General features: G+C 32.8%; 1 protein-coding gene across 1 annotated transcript in view; it reads right to left on the minus strand.

The window, feature by feature from the left end:
• Window positions 1–725: 725 nt before the first annotated feature.
• The window catches only part of scrt (scratch), a 206,749-nt gene continuing 182,547 nt past the window's right edge, over window positions 726–24,927 (minus strand). The window contains exon 2 of the mRNA XM_089598336.1: window positions 726–2,363. Within this exon, the coding sequence (XP_089454462.1) occupies window positions 967–2,363 (1,397 nt within the window). The 3' untranslated portion in view covers window positions 726–966. The remainder of the gene's footprint in view (window positions 2,364–24,927) is intronic.

Raw genomic sequence — 24,927 nt, forward strand, 5'->3', positions numbered from 1 at the left:
ACAAAAAATAATATTACTGCTTATATCTGGTATTGGTGTTTTAGGCAAAATATCACACTTTAATTTATGGACTAGCGTGTTACTGTGTAATACTGCAGTTTCTGAAATGTGCTATAGTTTCTAAATATTGAGTGCTGGATGAAAAGATAATACGTTGCATAAATATTTTAATGTTATAGCAGAAATCTATTATTATGATAAGGTTTTCAGCTGCAATTTTGGAGTGAGAAAAAAAAAAATTCCGTAACTTATAAAAATGTCTATTGTACTCAAAAACATGATATGAGTTAAAGTAATGTAGTTTTCTAATTAAGTAATGAAAAGCAAGGTTAATTTTTATGAATGAATTCTTACTACTACTTTTTTATGATGCCAATGTAAAAACAATGTATATTATTAGAAAGTGGTTGACTAGACTGACTATATTGCAAAGGAAGTCTCCTATAACTGTTTTGAGTTCTTTTATCCATTCATACATTTGGTTGATTCTAATTTTTAGTCGGCTTAAGCTTAGTGGACGTTTTTTCAAATAGTATTTAGCTTACTAATCTACGTGATACTGGCACTTTTCTACTTAACCTACGATCAACTTTTATTTTAGTGAAGACGATTGTGTATATATGAATATTCGCAATTCGTATATCAGTTGTCCACTGCCATATTTTTTCTTTTACAATGGACATTCAGTTCAATATTATTGACTATATTATTACTAGTGCCTATTATTTTACCACCACAGCTATTAGGCGCTTTTTCTTCCGTGAGAGACTTCTAGTCATAAGCAATTAATATTACAAATGTATCACCCAATCATTAAAATTTTACAAGAAAGTACGTCTTTTGAGGGACAAAGCAATCGCCTTCATAGCCACATCTTTTTTGAACCTTATTTAAAACTATAAATAAAGATGCTTTGTCAGACAAGAAAAAATATTAAGTTTTTAACTATTTTCCTGGATGTAAGTACTATAATCCCCGATTTTGTTGCTCTTGGTTTTGTTGTGGTCTTTGTTGGTGGCATGTGTTAGTTATACTTTCATTAGTCTCTAAATCATCATCTTTTAAACAAGCAGACTCCAAGTGTTTATTGAGGTAGGATTTTAAAGCAAAAGTTTTATGGCAGCGTGAGCATTCATAGTTCTTGTCAGTCGAGTGCGTTTGCATATGGGCACGCAGGTTTGACCTATCAGCAAAGGCCTTACCACAGTGAGCACAACCATAAGGCTTTTCGCCTGTATGGCTACGTCGATGACCTTGTAGAAGCCATGGTCTTGAAAACATTTTTCCACAAACAGCACAGCTATGAGCAAGCTTATGCGTCAACATGTGCATAGCTAAGGCAGGCATGCTCACATAAGCTTTTCCACAATGTATGCACTTTTTTGCAGATTGAGAGTCTAGACTTCGATGTGTTTGTTTATGTCGTGATAAATTTGAAGAAGTAGCGTACTGTTTACCACACTCAGTACAAGTAAACTTGGGACGTTCAGGTGGAGTAGAAGTTTCTTTTTGTGGTGCTGTCATACTATCAGAGCGTCGCTTAGAACGTCCGTCAGAAACAAAAAATGCTTTATAGGTATAGGCAACTGTTTTTGGGCGTGTATTCACAGGATAAGTAGAAACTGGCGTATCAGCGGTAGTATTTAAGCAACTTGTGCTAACACTACTTATACTAAGAGTATTCGATTCAGACATAGCAGGTGATCGAGAACGTTGCTGAGCTTCGTTTTTGTGAGACACCTGTAGAGGAACAGTTTCAGGGGATGGCGTTGAAACAAGAACCGGAACGGGTACAGAAATAGATACTTGTTTATGTTGTTCTTCATGTTGCTTCTGCTGATGGAACGATTGCTGTAAATTTTGATGGTGATTCGTAGATAAACTTTGTTGCACCAAAGTAGTAGTTGGCAATGACAGAGTATGGACAAAGACCGAGTTAGTAGGTGCAGCTGGAGAGGCACTGAGATCAAGAATTGCCTGAGCTGCAGAAAGATCTTCTTCAGCCGAAGTACGTATGTCACTTGATTGAAGGCTGTATGGTCGATAAATATCTTTTTTTTTGGGAGGTAGAGATAAGGCAGACCCAGTACTTGTATAACACATAGACAAGCTTTTCTTAGTGAAAATGTCAATCGATCCTGATCTTAAAGTTGATTGTGTACTAAGCAGCACCTGTTGTTGTTCTTGAGGTTGTAGTTGTTGATGGTGGAGCTGTTCTACCTGCTCATGATTTTCATGAACTAATTGATGATGGATACCAGAAGTTGATGATGTCGTCACAGGTTGGGAAAGTTCAGAAGCTGAGCGTAACGTAGCATATTTTGGAGGTTCTTCGTGATTTAACCACAAATCGTGTGTGTAACCTGAAATGAAAAAAATGTTATTAATTATTGTGAAGTAATCTTGCGTCAATTTAAATTTATTTCTATCCAAGACATTAAAATTTAAAAAATTTAGTCTATTGCCTGACAAATTTTGTAATTGTTGTCCACTAACGATGATTGAAAGGAAAAAAATATCTTAAACTCTACTTCCAAACAAAGTTTTGATGATTTGAAAATCACGAATAGTATTGCTATAACTAAGGAATTTCTCAAATAACATAAAAATTTATTAGTGACAACAGTAGATAAATGCAATGTCACAGTTATTCTCATTAAGTATGAGTAGAGAATGTTAAAAAACACCTGAATAATAATAAAAATCACTCACAGCTACAAAACATCCGTCAAATAAAATGACTTATGCAGGTATAACATTTGCTAAGCATTTATGTAATTTAAGCATGTTAGAAGACTACAAATTTAATGTAGAATCTACTGATATGGTGAAGTCGAATTCAGTGAAGTGTTATGACATGTTCAAAGTACACAAGAAAGGATGTCTCTTACATATTATAATTTCTGTAGTAAATTCTCCAACCTATAAATTATCAAAGTTTCAAACGAAACTCTTAATTGACAACATTCCATAAAGTAACTTACTTGTCAAAAATAGCCCCAATTTTAAAAAGCAAATAGAATTATTCACTACTTCAAAGGGTTAAAAACTTTTCAGTTAACATGTTGTTGGTTAATTTACTAATTTTAGTGAAAAAATTATTTGAAATTCAATGTAAGATGTCTGTGACTATTTACGTAATAAAATTATTTTACCTTGCAAAGAGTTTTGCAATGGAATATAAATTGTACTTTACTCTACCGTTTTTCAATGTAATAGAAAGTTTGAAAAAAAAAATTTTATTTTTCTATGGGAGTCCCACACTACTTGTATTGAGGAAACGTTGATAACTTTTAACTGTCATGGGAATAATTTAAAGTACACAGTTAAAAGAGCAAATAATTGTGACTCATCATTTAAGATGATAACTAAATCATTTATAACTTGTAGAAAAATCTTACTCACTCCAGTAGGTATTAAAATTTATTCAGACGATCCTTAATGACACAGAGTGGCAATAATTTACATATTGGTGGATTATGGTGTTATATTATTTAATGGTAAATTCTATACTAAAAATCTAAAAGTAACCAAAAAATATCATTAGCTTATAGTTACCCATATAACTTCATAAAAAATATGTTAAGAAACGAATACATAAAATAATTATTACCCGAGTCTCCAGTCAAGTAATTATTTATCATAATAATTAAATATCTTTATTGTTCTTTAAAAATCTGTTTTGTGATCAAAATAGTTGCAAGTTTTAATAACGTTAACATAGTTTTTATAATATGTATAAGTTCTCGATGTAATATTGTATATCAAATAAATTATCATAACTCTGAGACTCGTTACACAAACCCATTTTTTAAATATTTAAAAACAAGAGTTAACGAACTCAAAGGTGACTAAGTATTAAAGAGAAAAATCTGTATTAGCAAAATATGTCAAGGAAACTGACTGTTTATTTAATTCTGAGGGCGTATTAACATTAAATAATGAAAATAATAAATTCAAACAATTAGTATCAAAATTGTTATATTTCCATGCCGACTCTAAAAATAATAACAGAATACTAAACACATGTATGAAAAAATTTTACCAGCAAAATTATTTTAAATCTTTATTTGTCATAATTAACATTAAATGAGTCAGACAAGAATGCTAGGTAACTGAAACATTATTAATTAGTATCGTAAAATGCATTCACATACTATATAAGCAGCGCCTACACTGTAAAAACTTTCTTGAAATTTAATGCATGTATATTCATTGAAAAAAATTAATTGTAACATGAAACTTTTTTTAATACAAAATTCATGAAAATTAATAATTAATTAATAACTTTTATGCAACTGAATTGAAAATTAATGACGTCTTATGTAATTTTACTTATTGTATTACATTAATTTTAATTAACGTGACGTACCATTGAAACTGTAAAAATTTTCTTGAAATTTAAAGAACACATATTCATTGAAAAAAATTAATTGTGACATGAAACTACTTTCAATATGAAATCCATAAAAATTAATGAATATTTCATAAAGCTTATGCAACTGCATTGAAAATTAATAACTTCTTATGAAATTTTACATATTGTATTATATTTATTTCAGGTAACGAGATGTACGATTAAAACTGTAAAAATTTTCTTGATATTTTATAAACACCGACATGCAACATTTCAAGACAATTTGACAATTTGTATAACACGCTTCATTCAATGAAATAAATTCACTATGATAAGTTAATTTCATGAAATTTTCTGAGTGTCCAATGCAGTTACGTAAGGATTCATGATGTATTAATTGATTTCATCAAATTTATATTTAATATACAGCTGACTCTATGTATTTAAATAAGTCAATTTTAATTATTATATGTATTCTATAAGTATCAAACTATAATAACTTTAAAATTTTACGAATTTAACGCATTATGTGAAAAAAACTATTATGAATAAGTATCGCTTGAATTATAAAAAATTATTAAATTCGATTAATAAAAAAGTTAGTCACTAAATTTTCTAACCCTGGTAGCACAGTTAATGCATTTCTTATGCAATTCTTACCCAAAGTTTCGTTTAGTTAATAAATTGCATAAGACGATGCTCGGTCTGCTTCCGCAGAAGTACATAAATCTGCTGCTAGGTACAGGTGCAAAATACTTGCCCAAGAAGTGCGTAAGATTTGCATTAAGTTACTTGCATTAATTGACATTAACTATCGTTAGGCTACGTAAATGTTCGATTAACTCTACTACATAAGTGTAGTAAGAGAATCGGAGTTACGTTGGCTGGCCCTGTGTAGTAGTTTCTACTAAATATTATGTAGTGTAAGGAAATAAGCGTTGTTTGAATACACTCACAAGTGCATCAGACGTGCACAAGAAGTGCACACAGACGCATGTGCACTACACTTGCGCAAGAAGTGCGTCAGACTTACATAAAGTTGCTTGCATTAATTTTTTCATTTAAGTGCACTCGCAAGTGCAACAGCCGTGAACAAAAAGTGCACAAAGGCACGTTGGCACATCGCTTGCGCAAGAAGTGCGACAGACGTGTGTTGAGTTACTTGCATTAATGTATTGTACTTTAATGTACTTGCAAGTGCATCAAACGTGAACAAATAGTGCACAGAGGTGCATGTGCATGATGCTTGCACAAGAAGTGCACAAGACGTGCATAAAGTTACTTACAATAATTTTTTTACTTTAACGCACTCACAAGAGCATCAAACGTGCACAAGAAGTGCAAAGGGGCGCGTACGCACCACACTTATGCAAGAAGTGCGTCAGACTAGCAAAAAGTTACTTGTACATAATATTATATAATATCATACATAATATATTTATTTCAACGTATCAAAAAAAAAAAAAAAGTTGGCAACATTATTTATAAATTTAAATAAAAAGTAAATAAAAGAAATTTAACCCAAACGATGAACTGCATTAAAAAAAAAAATAATCTACAGAAAGTTGGAATCGATCCCGTGATAGCAAAACAATTCGAGCGGTGGCATAAGCACCAAGCAACTTAGCTACCGAAACTTCGGTCCTTAGAAATCGAAAAGCCACTTATTTTCATTATTAACCTTCGGAGCTTGTCCTACAGTTCATAACAATTGTGAGGAAAAATAATAAATTAGGGATTATAACTGAACTGCCATCCTTAAAAAAATAGCTGAACATTTTTTCAAAATAATACTAAATTTTAAAATAAGTATTAAAAGTAGGGGAAAAAGAAAAAAGAGCGAGAGCAAAAATCAGTTTAATATATATACGATATACTCAGTTGCAGTCAAAAGAGAAAAACTCGTGTCGTCGCTTGCTTTGGCTGTGCGTTCAGATATATAGCTGTAGTCAACATTTCCACTCCTCTCCTCGTAGACACACATTCGGTATACCCCTTCCTTGTCTCTCTAAAATGTGCGCCTATATGACCATTTCCACGCGAATCCACTTCTCTTCTCGTAGGCGCACGCTGTCCGATACGAGTACTGAGATGTGTGCCCGGTTCAACGGCTGGCCGCAAGTGCATTAAACGTGCACAAGACTTGCATTAAGTTACTTGCACTAATTTTTTCACTTTGACGCACTTACAAGTGCATCAAACGTGCACAAGAAGTGCAAGGGGGTGCGTACGCACGACACTTGCGCAAGAAGTGCGTCAGACTTGCATAAAGTTGCTTGCATTAATTTTTTCATTTAAGTGCACTTGCAAGTGTATCAGACGTGCAAAATAAGTGCACAGAGGCGCGTGCTTACGGCGCTTGCGCAAGAAGTTTGTCGGACGTGTGTTCAGTTACTTGCAATAATGTATAGTACTTGACTGCACTTGCAAGTGCATCAAACGTCCACAAGAAGTGCTAAGGGGCACGCGTGCAAGAATTGTGTAAGACATATATTGAGTAAGTTGCACTCAATAAGTTGCCATTCGTTATGTGCGAAAGATAATTGATTGCAAAAAAATATTGATAATATTTTATGGACGTGTCTAGTATTTTAAAAATTTATTTTCCAATTCTTATCCAGTAAAACATTTTATTTGCCAGTAAATTTTTTTTCTATACTTCAAAAATATACAAACTTCAACTAGGCTTTAAAATTTTCTTAAAATAAATGGTTAGTATTTTTTGGCAAAAAACCTTAACCGAGTATGCATGTAATGAATTAAATCTTGGAATTGTATTCGTAAATTTTAACAAATCAAACGTTCTTTTGTATTTTGACTATGCTAAGTAAATTATTCGGTTACAGAAATGATCATTTACAGGACTTGCAAGTTTTAATTTTTAATTTTTTGGGTTTCATAGAGTTTTGGAAATCTGTTCTTTGAATAGTTTATCTTCAGCCTACAAAATAGTTCTTGTACTTGGTACGCAAAGCCATAATTATCGCAGATATAAGTAAAATATTATTCTCCTGTATACGAAAAGTTCTGTTCGTTTAAAAGAAAGTAAAAATATTTCGTTTGAACAGCAGATTTGACTTGTAAGTGCACCAAACTGGAAAAATTAATGCAAGTAACTTTTTGCTAGTCTGACGCACTTCTTGCATAAGTGTCGTGCGTACGCGCCCCTTTGCACTTCTTGTGCACGTTTGATGCACTTGTGAGTGCGTTAAAGTAAAAAAATTATTGTAAGTAACTTTATGCACGTCTTGTGCACTTCTTGTGCAAGCATCATGCACATGCACCTCTGTGCACTATTTGTGCACGTTTGATGCACTTGCAAATACATTAAAGTACAATACATTAATGCAAGTAACTCAACACACGTCTGTCGCACTTCTTGCGCAAGCGTTGTGCCAACGTGCCTTTGTGCACTTTTTGTTCACGTCTGTTGCACTTGCGAGTGCACTTAAATTAAAAAATTAATGCAAGCAACTTTATGTAAGTCTGACGCACTTCTTGCGCAAGTGTAGTGCACATGCGTCTGTGTGCACTTCTTGTGCACGTCTGATGCACTTGTGAGTGTATTCAAACAACGCTTATTTCCTAACACTACATAATATTTAGTAGAAACTACTACACAGGGTCAGCCAACGTAACTCCGATCCTCTTACTACACTTATGTAGTAGAATTAACCGAACATTTACGTAGACTATACTACATTTTTCTCTTAGTGTGTGTACGTTTGATGCACTTGCGAATGCATTAAAGTACAAGAAATTAATACAAGCATCTAAGCACACGTCTAACGTACTTCTTGCGCAAGCGTTGTGCCAACGTCTTTGTGCACTTCTTGTTCACGTCTGATGCACTTCTGAGTGCGTTGAAGTGAAAAAATTAATGCTAGTTACTTTATGCAATTCTTGTGCACTTCTTGTTCAAGCATCTTGCAGCAGATTGATGTTAATCTGCGGAAGCAGACCGATGATCGTCTTATGCAATTTACTTATGCGTGTTTGTGCCACCAGGAAAATGTACATCATTTCATTGTTATAATACTGTTCAATGCTTTTAGCATTGATGTTGACAAAATATATGCATTATATCAACGAGGCACGTTGAGAGTTACATACAAATAACTGCATAAAAAAAAAGTTAAGTACAAAAATATAGTTTTTCACTAGTTTATAATTACAGAACACAACAAAACTTTATAAATATTACGCTGCTGTGCCTTTTTATCCAGAGATCCATTGGTGTCTAATGTATACTTCTTAATTGTCCGCTGCGTTCTCCCACCGTCCCAGTCAGAGCAATTATTAATAATTGCTCCAATGGCTTGTTTAATGATTTTTAATCATTCGATTTGACCATTGTCCAGTTGAGCGTAACTATTTAACATGGTGTCTGAAAATATATTTAATTTTATGCCTTCAAATTATAAAATATGAAAACAATTTTCTTTTTTTTAACAATTACCATTTATACACATAACGAATGAAGTAGCTGACATAACTGGTTTATTTCCAGTAGAAACTTGTGTCGTATACTTCAATAGCACATCTTTGCTAAGAAGTATTTTTAATATTATTGTTAAATTATCCTTTGCCGTGTTGTTGACATTTGTACTTAATGTGACAAACTTTGCCTTAGAAAAAGGAAATATTTAATTAACAGTGTAACCGAAATATGTTGACGCCCCGGCCGAAGACTATGCCCTAATTGGCCCTGGACGAAAACTATGCCCTTTCGACGTCCTGGGCGAAGACTATGCCCTTTTTTCTAGTCCAGACAAGAACTACGCCCTTTTTTGGTCCCTGGCGAAGACTCTGCCCGTTTTTTTCGAGTCCGGGTGAAGACTATGCCCTTTAGTCTAGTCCGGACAAAAACTATGCCATTTTTTCTGAGTCTGGGCTAAAAATATGTTTTTTTCTCGCGTCTAGATGAAAACTAAATTTAAAAACACCCCAATATTATTTAGTAACCCCTCTACTAGCTACTAGTACGCTGGAAGAAGCTCACGAATACGAAGCTTCTGAAAAAGATTTAACATTTTAAGATTTCTCAATACTTGTGTATAATTTTTATGTCGATATAAGTTTTATCTTCACATCGAGATTCACATGTACGTAAATCTACAGACTCCTTTGTAAAAAAACAACATGTAATCATTATTCTTAGCAGGTGTAACAGCTTCAGTATTTGGAATTTTGGTAAGTGTTTGAAAAAAAAGGGTTTTTGAGCTTTTTTTACAAAGATTTCGTAAATTGTATAAAACAATAACTGTAATTAATTAAATTTTGCTAATTTATTCATGTGTTAAGAAATACTTTGTAATCTAAGTATGCATGTCTTACAAATAATAATTAATAAAAAAAAGTTTACTTTTTTCTCGATTTTCTTACGAATATTACATTTTATTATATCACAAATTGTACAAATTTTAATAATTTTTTAACACCAAGTTACAATAATTATATTACTTACTTATCATAATCAACAAAAATGTAGAAAAATAATAAATTTGGAAATTAAAAATAAAAGAGTCTTTCATATTTATTAATTTCAAATTACCATGCTCATAAAAACATTTCTGAGTTTGTATTATTATTTTATAATGGTGTATTATAATGATTTACAATTATTTATATAAATGTAAACAAAAACCACTATATAAGTATATTTGACTATATATCTAATTACAAACACAAATGTAAGGTGAGCTTAAATAAATTGTACTTCATCCGAGCTCCAGAAAAAGTCAATATCTTCGTCCAGACGCGGAAAAAATGTAATGGTTTTCACATGGACTAGAAAGAAAGGGCATAGTTTTCGTCCGGAATCGAAAAAAGGGCATAGGTTTCGTCTGAGCGCGAGAAAAGGGCATAGTTTTCGTCCAGACTGCGGAAAAAGGCATAGTCTTCGTCCAGGCTTCGAAACAGGGTATAGTCTTCGCCCGGGGCGTCGATGTATGATTGTAAATATTAAGCGTATCAAGTCATATTGAAGATTTTTTTCGTTTTCAAACCTTTTGTCAAACTCGATGAACTTTTCTTGACCTTTTATGGACAGTGATAAGTCATATTTATCAATCATGTCTTGTAGTGTGAAGGCATCGCAACGAATTGACAATCTCTCATCTAATTTGGTTTCAATTACTGTCAGACGTAAGTGCAATCAAACAATAAATATGTAGTAGCAGTTTTACATGAAAAAAACTCAACTTTTTAAATTTCAATCCATAATCCATACCTGCAGAATGTAAAAAAATGCATTTATGCAAACTCCATGACAAGGGAGGTGGAAGACCTCCTTAAACGATGTTTTTTATTAATAGCAAATCTTCTTCTCCGTATGGAGGATCTAGGTACCTACACATTAAGACTTTTGTGCTCTTATTTGTATCAGTAAATTTTACTGGTACAACAAGTTCATTGTTGAGCTCGTCGTGTGGCGAATCAAAGAATCGGACGACCAAAAAGTCAGTAATCTTGACAAATACTTGAGACATCTTAAAATTCGTTTTTGTAACTTTTTATACAAAATTTACATCTTACTTATGAAGCGTACCACTTCAGATTCAAAGCAAACTTGAAACCTTTCAAGTGAAACTCAACATGGTCATGCTTTGAAAAATGTGTTTTATTAGAATGTAGAAAGAAAAATTATTTACCTTGAAATGATGCTTAAGCTCTTTCACTTTATCACAGGACAATACTGAAGTGCCAAGTGAGACATAATAATAGCAGAAGCTAATAAGTTACAGTCAACTTTGAATAAAAAGTTTATACATAATGATATGAAGTATAAATAATTTTTAGCACGTTAAAATGCTTTTTTTCAAATAACACAGAATTATGTAGTCAACTTAACAAAAAGGATAAGTTGTATCCACCTTACTCTTTTGAAGAATAAAATAATTTAAAAAAAACAGACTATTTACAATTATGTATAAGCAACGTTAGGCAGTTTCCATGTGCAGAAGGGGCAAAACGTAAAATTCACCAGGGTCAGTTGGTACCTCAAAAATGTTCAATAGTACCATTTTACAAGAAACATCTGTAAGGGGTGCACTGGTAACAGCATTACTTTCTTCAACAGAAAACATCTTTAAAGCACTAGATTTAATTGGTGGGTCAAAAGCATTTCCAATTATTTTTAGCTGTTTACCTCGTATGTTAATAATTGAAGTGTTCTGACACTGTGCAGTCATCTCAAAAATATTTATTACATGCCCATTATTTAGGAGAACAGTATTATTAGGCTTTTTTGTAGAAATTTCACAATTATAAAATTTTAAGCGTTTCACCTTAATTTGTTTATTTTGTGACTTGACACCACTCAAAATTTTTATCACTTGGTCACAGCATTTTTCCTTTCTCTCTTCTTCTGTAAGGTACTCGTCCTCAATAAATCTGGAGAGCTGCTCCAATGGTCTGTTACCACTTCTTAAATGACGACACACTCTTGCCAGTTCATTTTCAAACAAGTAGGCACTTATATCTTTAAGACAGCATTTCTTGTTTTTAACATCATGAACTATGTGCAGTAAACTATGCAAATTTTGTACTCTAATATTCTCATTGTAAATATCTGGAACACACTCAACAAATGTTTGTCAGTATTTTTCAGCGTTGCTATTAAATTTTAAACAAAGATCTTTACTTTATAGTATCCTGGATATACTGAATAATGCAAAATAATTTAATTTCAGAGGTGGTAGTATGTCTTTTAATACTCCGTTGTGATGTTTTGTCCCCCTTGTTCCTAAATGATGTATTAGATCTCATTGAAGCATTTTTACATGTTGTTGAAAATAAGGTTCTATTATTCTTCCTAATACCAAGATCATCACACCTTTCACAACTATGAAACCCAGTATGCTCTTTAATTCTTTTTAAATAAGCTCTGGTGGGCATATCACACACGAAGCCCATCAGCTGGATTTGAAAATGGGTATTTTGTATGTACAAACCATTTTGTAACAGCTGACTCAGTTCTTCAATAAACTTATTTAAGTAAAGTTCCAGAGACTTAGGTTTACCTTTTCCATAATGTGCACATACCATAAAAGGTTTAAATGCCCTAGGATGTGTAAAGATATGGCCAATGATTGGCCAAATCTCTACGCTACTTGACTTAAAGAGACTGATACCATCAGCATTGAACTGGAGTTTAATCACGCTATCAGGCAGCAAACAGGGCTTAATTTTCTTTTTTAAGGCATTGGTGATGCCAAAGTAAACAAATTTGGAGTTATCTTCATCATCTTCTGGATTAAACTTAATCATTTTATATTTTAACTGTTTCTTATGCCTTAACAATGTTTGATGCGATCTAGGTAAAGTTTTGTCATAAGGTTGCAACTCTCTTAGCAAAAAATTTATAAGACCGTAAGGTGGTTTGCACTCCCCAGTATATTTGATTAATACACTGGCAATTAATGAGTTTTCGAAGTCTTTTTCTCCACAAGTTGGATAACATTTTTTATCACTTTCATACACCTGATCAATACTATCAACGTTGTTTTTCTCACCATCACCACCATCACCACCATCATCATCATCTTCATCATCATCATCATCATCACCATCATCATCTACAGCAAAGCGATATTTGCTAATATCCAACATATTATCTTCTTTTTTAATAATTTTAAAATCTTTACGATAAGGTATATTGAAACCCGTATTGTAATTTTCAACTGCGATGTCACTGTTCTCACTTTCAATTAACGTTTTATTTCGCATTGGTACATTGCTTACAAATTTTGGTATTTTAAAAGATTTATCAACGTCTTGGAGTTCTTCTGATCTCCTTTTCCGTAGACAGCTCATTTGTATTTTTTTATAATTCAGACATGGCTGGAATCTTTTATCCATCTTACAATAAAATTATTAAAAAATATGTATTATTACAATAGTAAGTATGCTACATAGATAGTTTGGTTAAGTTTATCGAGAGAACTTGGAGTAGACGCATTCTGACTATCCGGGCTCTATACCGATTATATTCGGCCCCCGGAACTTAAGTTTGCCTTACACGGTCCGTACACGCACCTGGTAACACCATCTATGGAGGCCATGGCAATTAGTTTGAGGTTGCATGAGATGGCCCTGATAGTAGCTTAAGGCAAACAGAGACTAGTTTTAATTGGGTTGCTGAGTGCTTAAGTGTGACCAAGTAAGTTATCTTGCAAGTTTTTAATGTATTTAAAAAGTGACATAAAATTATGTAAGTATCAATTTTTATATTATTCATTAAAATTAATTTTATTTAGCATCAGTGTGTATTTATGAAAACTTATGGTTTTTTAATTTTAACTTAATTTGTGAAAGTTTTTTAGAACCATTCATTAAAAAAAAGGCTTTTTTTTGTTATTAAACACAAATTTTGTTTTTCAATTATAACTGATTTTCATATTATCTATTAAAATAAATGCACGCACTACACTGAATGAATATTTTTTTGAAATACAGGATATTTGTGTCATCAAAGAATGCATGTGAAATATTTCTTTTTTTTTTGTTTTTTAATTAGTACGTATGTGAATTTTGAATTGTTTTTCAAAAGTTTTTTTAAATAAAATACAGGCATCAATTTTAATGTAAGCTCATCTCAATATACGTTTTGAAAAAATTAAATTTTTTTCTTCAAAGTTAATTTGGATTTCAGGCTCTGTTAAGGTTAAAACTCTTTATTGAAATTAATTTTGTTTTATGCATAGAAACAATTTTCATATTCTAAATTTCGTTGACATAATTTTTTTATTGGAATTGTAACTGTTTTTAGAAAAATTTAATTTATTTTATCAAAATTTGAACATCTATTATATAAAATTTAATGTCTTTTTGAAATAGTAAATCCATTTGGGAGTGTGTTTTCAATAATTGCACGTTTTACAAATAAAATATTTTGAAAATATCATTATATACAGAGTGATGATTGATTTCAATAAAAACTAAGTTTTATTTATTTTCTTTATGAAAGATTTAAAAAATTTTTGAATTTCATTTAAGAGGAAAAATTGATGTTTAATTGGTTTTTTTAAGGTAGAATGTTTAGTTGTTCTTTTTGTAGTTTCAAAACTAAATCTTTTAAGTGATATAGGTCATTATAAATACCATCAGCATGTTAATAAATATTTTTACTGTGTATATTTATGGATATTTAACGTGCAAAAATTGTTTTAAACTTCCTAAATGTTAAGTACACACTTAATACAAAGCCATCGAACAATACAAACAAACAAAACTTATAGTAATAGCGCTGCAAACGCTGAAGCTAAATTCGTGTGTACTGTTGATTTGTGTAAAAAACAATTTGATTCTTTCATGTATTCAATACAACACATAATGTCTCATCTACATATATTTTCTCAGCATCCACACATATTCACGAACAGGGCAAAAAAATTACTTTCGATACGTTAGAATCAAGCTTAGAAGCAGAAAATCTTGCTGAAAAACTAATTGAAAAAATACTAGAAATAGTTCATGAAAGTCACCCTATTAATCATTGTAAAGAGACATTAGGTTCTAATTATAAGCGAAAATCGTACTTCAAAAAAAATTTGATTACGTGAACCCTCAATGTATAGTGATTGATAATAAGAAGAAATCCCATTTTTTCATGTACCTATTTTGGAAACTTTGAAAAGTATTTTTGGAGATAAATCTTTTCAACATGAATTAAAATTTTATATCGAACTTGAAGATAGTCCTATTCTAGAAGATGTCTCTGATGAAACTTTACTAAAAAATAATAAATTTTTTAAAGAAAATGTAAAAGGTATTTCAGTAAGTTCATTTCAAGATTCGTTCGAACTCGTCAATCCTATCGGGTCAGCAAAAACTAAGTACAAAATATAAGCTATATATACATGACGATAGCAAATATTCCAGACTACTTACGAACTCACGTAAATAGCATAAAATTAGTAGCTTTGTGTAAGGAGACAGAATTTGATCACGATGTCGTCTATGGTAAGATTGTTGATGACTTAAAAATCCTCGAAACAGATGGTATTACGATTGATGACAACGTAATTAAAGGTTTACTTATCACAATTCGTGGTGATAATTTAGGAAGCCATTCACTTAGAGGTTTCAACGAAAATTTTTCGTCTGCACAACATTTTTGTCGCTTTTGCCTTATAACTAGAAATGATTTTTTTTCTGAGACAGGTTTTAAGAATTCTCATGAAAGCCGAACGGTAGATTTATATCGAAGAGCTTTAATAAATGATGTTGTCAGTGAAGGAAGAAAATTTAATTCTAAATTCAATCAATTGAAAAATTTTCATGTTTGTTTGTCAGGTTTACCACCATGTCTTAGACATTATTTATTTGAAGGAATCATAACTTATGACTTAAAAATGTTTATTTATTATTTCATTGCAAACAAGTTGTTTACTTTAGACGAACTGAATGTTATGATACTTAATTTTAAATATTCTTTAGAAGATAAAAAAGATCAACCAGTGGAAATATTGAAAAATAGTAAAAAAATTTTAGGAGGAGCTTTTTCAGTTTGGAATTTATTTGAATTATTTCTGCTATTTATAAGTGATAAAATTAAAGATTACAACGACAAAGTTTGGTTAGCATTGTTACTATTGACAGAAATAACAGAATACGTTTGAGTGCAAAAAATTCATAAATGAGCGCTACCTTATCTTCAATATATCGTCTTTGAATATTTATTAATGAGAAGCTCATTGTTTCCTACAATTCCAGTACGGCCAAAACATCATTATTTGGTTAACTATCCAGAGTAAATAGAAAAATTGGTGCTTTAATAAAAGTTTGGACTTTAAAGTTTAAAAGTAAGCACTAATATTTCAAAAACGTTGTAAGACATCCCTAATTTCAAAAATGTTTCAAAATCATTGAGTGAAAAGCATTAACTTTATCAAAGTTTAAGGAGGTTTGGGAGAAAAATTGAAAATGGAAAAATGTGCCAAAAAAAAAATGTATGTTGTATTTGAGAATGTTAGGAGTGCACATGAATATTTTCAGATTTTTCACAAGAGGAAACTTAAAATTCGAGAAAAAAATTATGAAATATTGACAGTTCAACACAGTATTTTATGAAAGAGCAAGGTTAGGTTTACCTTTTAATTAAAATTAAGGTATATTCTAAATGTGTTGGAATAAAAAAAAAACTATTTTATAGATACCTTGGTACAAAAGGAAGGTTCTCAATGAAAAAAATCATATCTCGCCAGACATTTAAAAAAAATATAATCAATTACAGTCGTACAGTTTCAAGTTTATAGAGTGAAAGAGGAGGAGCGCGGTAAAGGGGGCCCAGATGCGCGGACAGGGGGGACTCCCCGTTCTTCGCCTCTCTGAATGAAACTCCCAAACCTCCTTAATATGTCTTGGATCAGATAATAGATTGGAAACTAATGTGTGTAACGTCAGTGATTTTAAAATGAGTTTATATGATAAAAAAATTATGAAAGCAGTTAAAAAATTTATAAGTTAGACGAATCTTAAAAACATCCAACAATGCGAAAAAGTTATTTTCAAGGGTACAGAGTACAAAATAGTAAATGATCTAGTCATTCGTACAAATGATGCTTGAGATGATATTGTAATTGGCAAAATTTTCCTATTTCTTATTGATGAGACTACTATAATTATTTTACTGAAAATTTTAAGTACTAATTCGTACCTTTTTTATCAGCCCATAGGATAAATCAGATTTTATCCTACGAATGTTGTAAATTGATTGAACTTGTTAGTTTTAAACCACTCCATATTTATCGCTTAAAAAATAGACACTGCATTGAACCATGATACACATTTGTTTTACAATAATAGTAATAGTTATTAGAAATAAATTTTTCCAAACAAGATAAAGAATTTGAAAATCAATACACTTTTTTTAAACTATTCAAATAAATCTCAATTAACTTAGTATTTTTTAAACAAGTCACTTCAATATTATCTTAATCGTAAGATTAAGAGTTTTGTATTATCTTGAATAACATATAATTTTATTTTTTCCACTTATGCATTTTATTTCTTTTTTATTTAGAATGCCAATATTTAAAATTGAGGCTAGACGACAAAGGAAGCTGGTTAAGACAGACAGCATCAATGAAATTATATCTAAGGCAAAAGATAAACTTAATTTGAATACTGATGTTGAATACAAGGTAAGTTACTGCCTTACATAAATTCACCATCTTAAATTATTTTATTAATTAACATTTATTTCTTACAGATTTTGTTAGAACAAGATGGTACTGAAATACATAATGATGAAATATTAATGGATTATGCAAATCAAAGTAAAGATGCGCTTATTTTTATTAATTATCTAAGAGAATTCTACTTGGGGCGATATAAAAAATCAAGGAAATACAAAAAGTTTACATACTTATGTACTTCATACTAAAGGTAAGAAATTAAACAGTATTCTATAAAAATACTGTATTAATTAAAATGAAGTATTCCATAAACAGTTGAATTAATTTTTAATTTCTTAATAATTTTGTTGTAATACAACTTATTATTCCAGATACAAATAGTAACAATACATAGTTTGCGGCTGTTTCCAAGAGAAAAAGGTAGAAGCAAAGTAATTGATTTGGAAAAAGATGTTTGGAAAAAATACGGCAAAAAATTTTCGACATGTGTGAAACAGGTGAAAAGTTAAATCCTAGCGATAGGCGGTTATTAGTGTCTACTCTTGCAACTTATTTAATTGAAGATTTAAAAGATGGTTCAAGCAAAAAGTGAAAGAAATCACAACATTGGTGGGTAAAACGTACATAAATACTTTTTCTTCAAAAATTGGCAATTAAGATTAGGGTGATGGAACTTACACTTTACAATCTTACTAATATATAAAGCAAAATCGCTAAGACCATTGTAATCGCTAACCACGAAAACTACTTAACTGATTTTGCTGAAATTTTGCACACTGATTTATGATACTTCCTAGATGGTTTTAGTGTAGTTTTTATCTGAAAAAATTTAATAACAATAGCAATAAATGAGCTCAAAGTTTTGCAAAAATACGCCAGCTTTTCCTTTAATTCAGTAAAATCCACTAGGTGGCGTCAACATAAAATCGAGGCTACCTGCAACATAATTAAATAAATGTGGTTATAGTACGCCGGAGCGTCTCGATGGTGATGCAGTCGTGCTTCGGCAGTTCAACGAGCTGCATAGAAAATGTTGATGATAGTCTTGCAGCTGGATATCCCGGTTACGGACGACAATCTTCTTTAAGGGGGAAGGGACCTAAGTTTCTATTCACCCTAAATCTCGACGAGTGCGATCAAAAAAAAATTCATTCCAACCGATGACGTCTCTGGCATAATACCAGGAGACATATCTAGCCAGAGCACAATCTGAACCAACTCTTCAGAGTTGTATGGCAGTCCCACCATCCCACCTGGTGTAGTTAAAAAATTTTTGGCTACAAATGTAAGCCAGGGACAACAGCTCTGAGGAGCACGGGCAGCCACAACGGCTACCTTCATAGTCGCGTCATCAACGCGCTTACTCACATGCTCCCGTCTAACGATGAGTGGTTGGTTATCCGGGGAACAATCCAAAGACGAGATATTCTTTGGTCAGCAGCGTACCTCCCTCCATCACAATCTCCGTACATCGAGACTCCCAGGGTAATAATCAAGCTACCCGTAGCCAGCTGTTCATCATCAGAAATAATAATAAGGAATAGCTGGAAGTTTAACCACTGGCGCTTTTTAGGGCCATTATAAGTAAGGTAAAAGGACGTATTATGGATACAAATTTCGATTGTTCCGTTTCATCGACCAATATTAAATAAAAAAATTGTCATATGTCCATAATTTTTGGTTTTAATAGAAGCGCTATGCTCTTCTGAACAAATTGACATTTTTGAAATTAAATTTAGATGTAAAAAAATAATTTTATAAGCAAATATTGACACGATCAAAATGTCCATAACTATGGAATAGCTAAAAAGTTGTGTCCATATTTATGAAACACAAGTCCCAATTATGAAATTTACATGTTAATTAAATGGGCTCGTGCGTTTCATAAATAGGAACATCACATATTGCAGGTTATGTTTCAAACTGTCCGTATTATGAAAATCGGATTCGTAATAATATATTTTTCAATATAATAATGTTTGAAATTGTTTACTATTTTTGTTAATTTGATATGGTAGTATTATACAGATTCTTCACTATATTTTATTTTTATTATTAGAATTTTCATGATTATTTAATCTTGAGTTTTCATAATAGGGAGGTGTTTCACGAATAGGTACTTTTAGCTTATTTACGTTCCCTACTTAACCATCAATTTCATCGGTTTTTTTTAGGGGCCACCTAAGTGTTAAGTACCTTGCCAACAAAAACATTTTTACTACCATTTCCGAAGGCAATTCGTCGACTAAAAGACCACATTAACTAAAGACGGGCACTATTAAACCAAGTCAGCCATTCACTAGCAGACGTCACCTGCGGAGTTGTTCTTCGCAAGGCTGAAAAACCCGGTGACCGATGACCTTATATTACCCTCTCGACTCTAAGCATTCAACCAGGAATCACAGATCCTCTCCAATGTCTGCGCTGGGCAAACCTATAACAGCTATGAAGGAAAAAAAACTTGAGCCAACGGGATAGCCTCCACTGGACAAGTATCACTAACTAATCTCCCCACCTACGATCACCAAAACAACTGAATCTGCAAATAAAAAAGGTTCTTTAGACACCAACGTCTTCGACGTTAAACCAGGAGACGTTGGGAAAGAGCACTACAACTAGCCCCAAAGCTTCGGACTTCGTTATTTTTCTCCCGATCAGTCTGGGTTTTCAACAGCAGGCCAGAGAAGATCACCCTGAGGTATCCAGGCAGTTACAATTGCTGTTAACTGCAGTCAAGAAAGAGTTAACTTAAGAAGCTCACCGGTCTTTTTTAGGGCCATCGGACGTCGAACTACCTTGCCAACAAATATATCAGAACTGAACAAAGTTGACAGAAAATAGCTTTTAGGGGTCACAAAAATTTTAAGCATGCCAAAACTCACAAGAGGGTGAATTGGAAGAAAAATTGCAAATGTATCTAATAAATACAATAATACTTAGGCGTCCAGAAACTGACGCAGAAAATTTATCGAAATTGAAACAGCAGCGTCAAAATCGACAAATAAAGAATCCATTACGTGAGAGATCAGCTTTTCATCTCTGAAATCTTTAAAGATCCTACTTCAGATTTTTAAATAAGTAGAAAATGTATTTGTGTTTTTGTGGCAATAAAAATGTAGGGTTTAAGGTCCAGGACTTTGTTGCTGTGGTAATAAAGTTGTGAGATATGAGAAAAAAAATTTTTTTTTAATATAAATATTTTGGGGGTTTAAAATCTTAAAAGCTTCTAAAAATAGCCGTTTTCGTGAATTACACGGAAGAAACTGTAAATCAACGGCTTCTTATAGCCACCGATTATTTTATAGCATAAAGAACGCACGGTACTTTTCAGCATAACTATTTTTTTGAATTTTTACACCTTATTATTTGACCAAATAAACTATATGGATTCCGACAAAATATGTTTTTAATAAGAACATTTTTGTTCTGAGATGTGTCAGGAATATGTGTAAAATTTCTAACTGAAAACGTTTCACATTACATGTCAACACACTACGGTGTTTTATTTAGTAAGTCTCGGGCGAAGCCGAGACGGGGGGCTGCTAGTTATTTCTATACAACGCTTGTTTATATCAAAAAGGCTTGCAAGGTGGCGGAGAAAAAATAAAGAAAAAAATAAACGAACTCACAATCAAATCGATAGCGATGATGAAGACCTGGCTAGACGAAAAGAAGTGGAACATATTAGTCCGAAACTTGATTCATATGGATGTGTCGAAGATATACTAAATTTAAGTACTGGAGAAACTAAAGATACTTAAGAAAAAAAGGAAAAATCCTATCAGAATGTTTTAAAAATGAAGAAAGAAAAAAAGCAAGCAAAAAGGTTGCTTGAGGACACGTATCTATCAATGAGAACATTATTAAATGAAAAAACGCAAGATCTCAGTAAAATTTTTGAAGAGTGACCATCTTTGAAAAAAATGTCGATGCTCATAGAAAGCAGTAAAAAATTGTTATGAAAAAACGAGCTCGAATAATGGGAAGCTGCACTATTTGAAAATTTAAATACATTTAACGCTACTTTTACTATAATACAAAAAAAACTAATGATGAACGTCAACTAATAGAAAACGAGTATAAAGCTGCTTGTAAGCTTCGATGAGATAAGATACTTAAAATACTTGCGGTTTTCCCGATCTTAGTAAATCATTTCAGTGAAAAACTGAATTCTTATGTGCTACAAAGGATGTGAGTAAATCAAGCACATTTCTCATATTTTTTTTTTATAGCTTATTAACATAAATAATTTAATTGATAAAAAAAATTTTTGTTACAGCCCTTAATCACTGATTAAAATTTGAAAAATTATGTTAAATCTGACTATCCTATAATAATGAGAGGTAAAGATTTACTAATTTAAAAAGGTATATTAATTACAATTATTTAACAAGTATGTTAATAAATACAAAATGTTTAGGATCATCATTATACGATGAAAGTGCAATTATTGATCTTATGTTAGAAAAAAAAATTGCAGTTCGTTGCACTGATGCTATCAACGGTGTTCTGATAACATTCCTTAGTTACTACATATTTAGTTACTGTTATGCACCTGAAATTGGAAAAACTTTAGAATTCATAAAGAGGTAACAAATTATAATCAGTATGTAAAAATAATTAATATTTTCATGAAAATAAGTATGTATTTTTTTCGATTCTTACTATCGATAAACCTTGTAAGTGGAACCAAAAAAGAAAAAGATAAAAAGCGAGCTAAATCTTACGATCCAGCAGTCTTCAAATTAGCAAAGGCCTTAAAAAGTTTTGCTTATGAGTTTAAAGGAGATGAAAATTAAGTGCTGTATTTAAAAAAAAAATTTGCTAGTTCAATAAAAGTTATCCAATAAATAATAAGTTGTTGCAAAAGAAAAAAAGGAATAAATAAAATTCCGCCTTTTTTGAATATTTAATAAGAGTTTTTTTTTACAACCCTATCATTAATCATTACGTTTAAAGTAGCCTAACCTCGATCACATTGAATTAAAACAAAAATCATAAAATGTACTGTCACTATGGGCATGACTCCTGGGAATCGGTTGCTGCAAAAGTCACATGTTTGATTTTAATAAGGTTTTTCAACTATTATTTAATCATTGTTTCTATGTTCATATTAAGGCTAGAAATTGATTACGTTGCATATTATCGAAAGAGATTACATGCATAACTAATGATAGTCAACCTGAGTTAGACGTATGCTCTATGTAGAAGCTTTCTCACAGCTCGAAAAAAATAAATAAACGTAGCGTTGGTAAGTAGTTTATACTTATGCACTTTTGCACCACTGCTCTCTCTCTCTCTCTCTCTCTATCTCTCTCTCAAGTAGCCGGAGAGCCTATTGAGGGCGATCGCCAGGGCCAAGTCTAATGCTGTTGGCCCGGATGGTGTACCTGTAAGGAGCCTTAGAAGCTGTCTTCCAAAAATTCTCCCAGTCTTGTTGCATATATTTGACTGCTTATTACAGTCGAGAGTATTTCCTGATGCGTGGAAAATGTCATTTGTACGTCCGATTCCTAAATGTCGACAGCCAACTGACCTTGGCCAACTTCGACCTATTGCTCTTCTGTCGGCCACCTCCAAAATTCTGGAAGCTGTCGCTGCCGAGCAGATTACTGCATACATTCAGCGCCGTGACCTTATCGATCACTTGCAGTCCGGCTTCACAAAGCATCATAGCACACATACTGCACTTATAAAGATGGTCGATGACATAAGGGAGGCTGCAGACGATCAGCTGATCACGTTGCTTGTTGCTGTCGATTTTTCAAAGGCATTCGACTGTGTTGATGCTGGCTTGCTCTTAGTGAAGCATGGGAGGCTTGGATTCTCCGACTCAGCGTGCACATGGATTGGATCCTACCTTTCCGGTAGACAGCAGGTGGTGTTGGACGATGGTGGAAGATCGGCTCCACTATTTTAGAGGGCGGGTGTCTCTCAGGGGAGTGTGTTGGGCCCTCTTCTATTCTCGCTGTACATTAACGATGCGCCTTCTGTGCTGAGACACTGCAAGCATCACAAATATGCAGATGATCTCACTCTGTACATAAAGGGACGTTATAGCGAAGTGCCTCGCTTGGTTAGTGATATGAATGAGGACCTTGATGCGCTTGGTCTGTGGGGCATTAACTGTGCCCTGGAAGTTCACTCGGAGAAGACGCAGGTTGCGTGGTATGGCTCCCGTGGCTTTGTCAGCCATATTCGTCATTCTAATCCACCGAAGGTTCGGGTAGGTGGTAATTTCATTGAGTACAGCAATGCAGTTAGGGTCCTGGGAGTTATCCTTGATGGGCCTCTGACTATGGCGCAGCAGATTACGGAGACCAGTAGGAAGTGCTACGCTGCTCTTTCTCGATTGTGTAAGTGTGGTGACTCTCTCGTGCCTGAAATGCGTTTGCTGCTTGTAAGATCGCTTGTCCTCCCATGCTACGATTATGCTGCCTGCCTGTTTCTTGGCTTGTCATCAGAGCTGCTGGTGAAAATGCAGCGTTCTATGAACGCGGCAGTTAGATTTGTTGCGGGGCTTAAGAAGAATGAGCACATCACACCCACGTACATTCGCCTCAATCTCATGCCCTACAGTGTTCGTCGGGACTACATGAGTGTTGGCTTGCTTTATAGCATTTTGAAATCTGGTGAGCCGCGGTATATATCTGAGAGGATGGTTTTCCGCTCATCTGATGCTGCAGGCTCTAAGAGAGCAAATACCCTGGATCTGGTTATCCCGTGGACGAGGACTGAGTTCTACAGTGACTCGTTTAGAGTTTACGCTGCTCGACTCTGGAATCGGTTACCAATTGTCATTCGTGTGCAGTTTGACCGACCCTGTTTCAAGAGGAAACTGGCCGAATTTTTGCGGCAGGACCACTTCCGTTGTTCTTAAGGGACGTGTCTGTAAATTTTATGTGTGTGTTACCTGTGTGTACTTAATTGTTGGTTTTAAAGACTTGTCGTCTGCCTATTTGGCTTATTTTAATTTATTTATTTATATTAATAATTATTATTATTTATTATTGTTGTTTTATATTTGTTTTATGTACAGTCTCTTTGTTGTTGGTGCATATGACACCAGTGTCAATGAGTAATTAACCTTACAATTGTATTAAATTATATGTAACGAGCCGAGCTATCAAGAGCGCTCTTCTCTTAGCTCTTTAATCATAAATTCAATTCAATTCAATTCAAGTAAGGAGATGTAGGTAGCAGGGAGTTCTGTCTCCGTCCCCTCTACACAATAAAGATGTCACGTCGATAGGAAAGGAACATTGGCTTTTGTCGTTATACACTGCCACTGAATCTCGAATTTTCGAGTGAGGGAGAAAGAAAAAGTTCTTAATTATTAAAAGAAAAAATTTTTCAAGAGCATTACCACACCTGAATCATTATTTTTTTTAAATGGATCATCTGCCATGACTTGAGCCGTGAACTGTA

This window comes from Copidosoma floridanum, unplaced genomic scaffold, assembly GCF_036245765.1.
Source record: "Copidosoma floridanum isolate Cflo_tuat_1 unplaced genomic scaffold, Cflo_Japanese_pri ptg000006l, whole genome shotgun sequence".
Lineage (NCBI taxonomy): Eukaryota > Metazoa > Arthropoda > Insecta > Hymenoptera > Encyrtidae > Copidosoma > Copidosoma floridanum.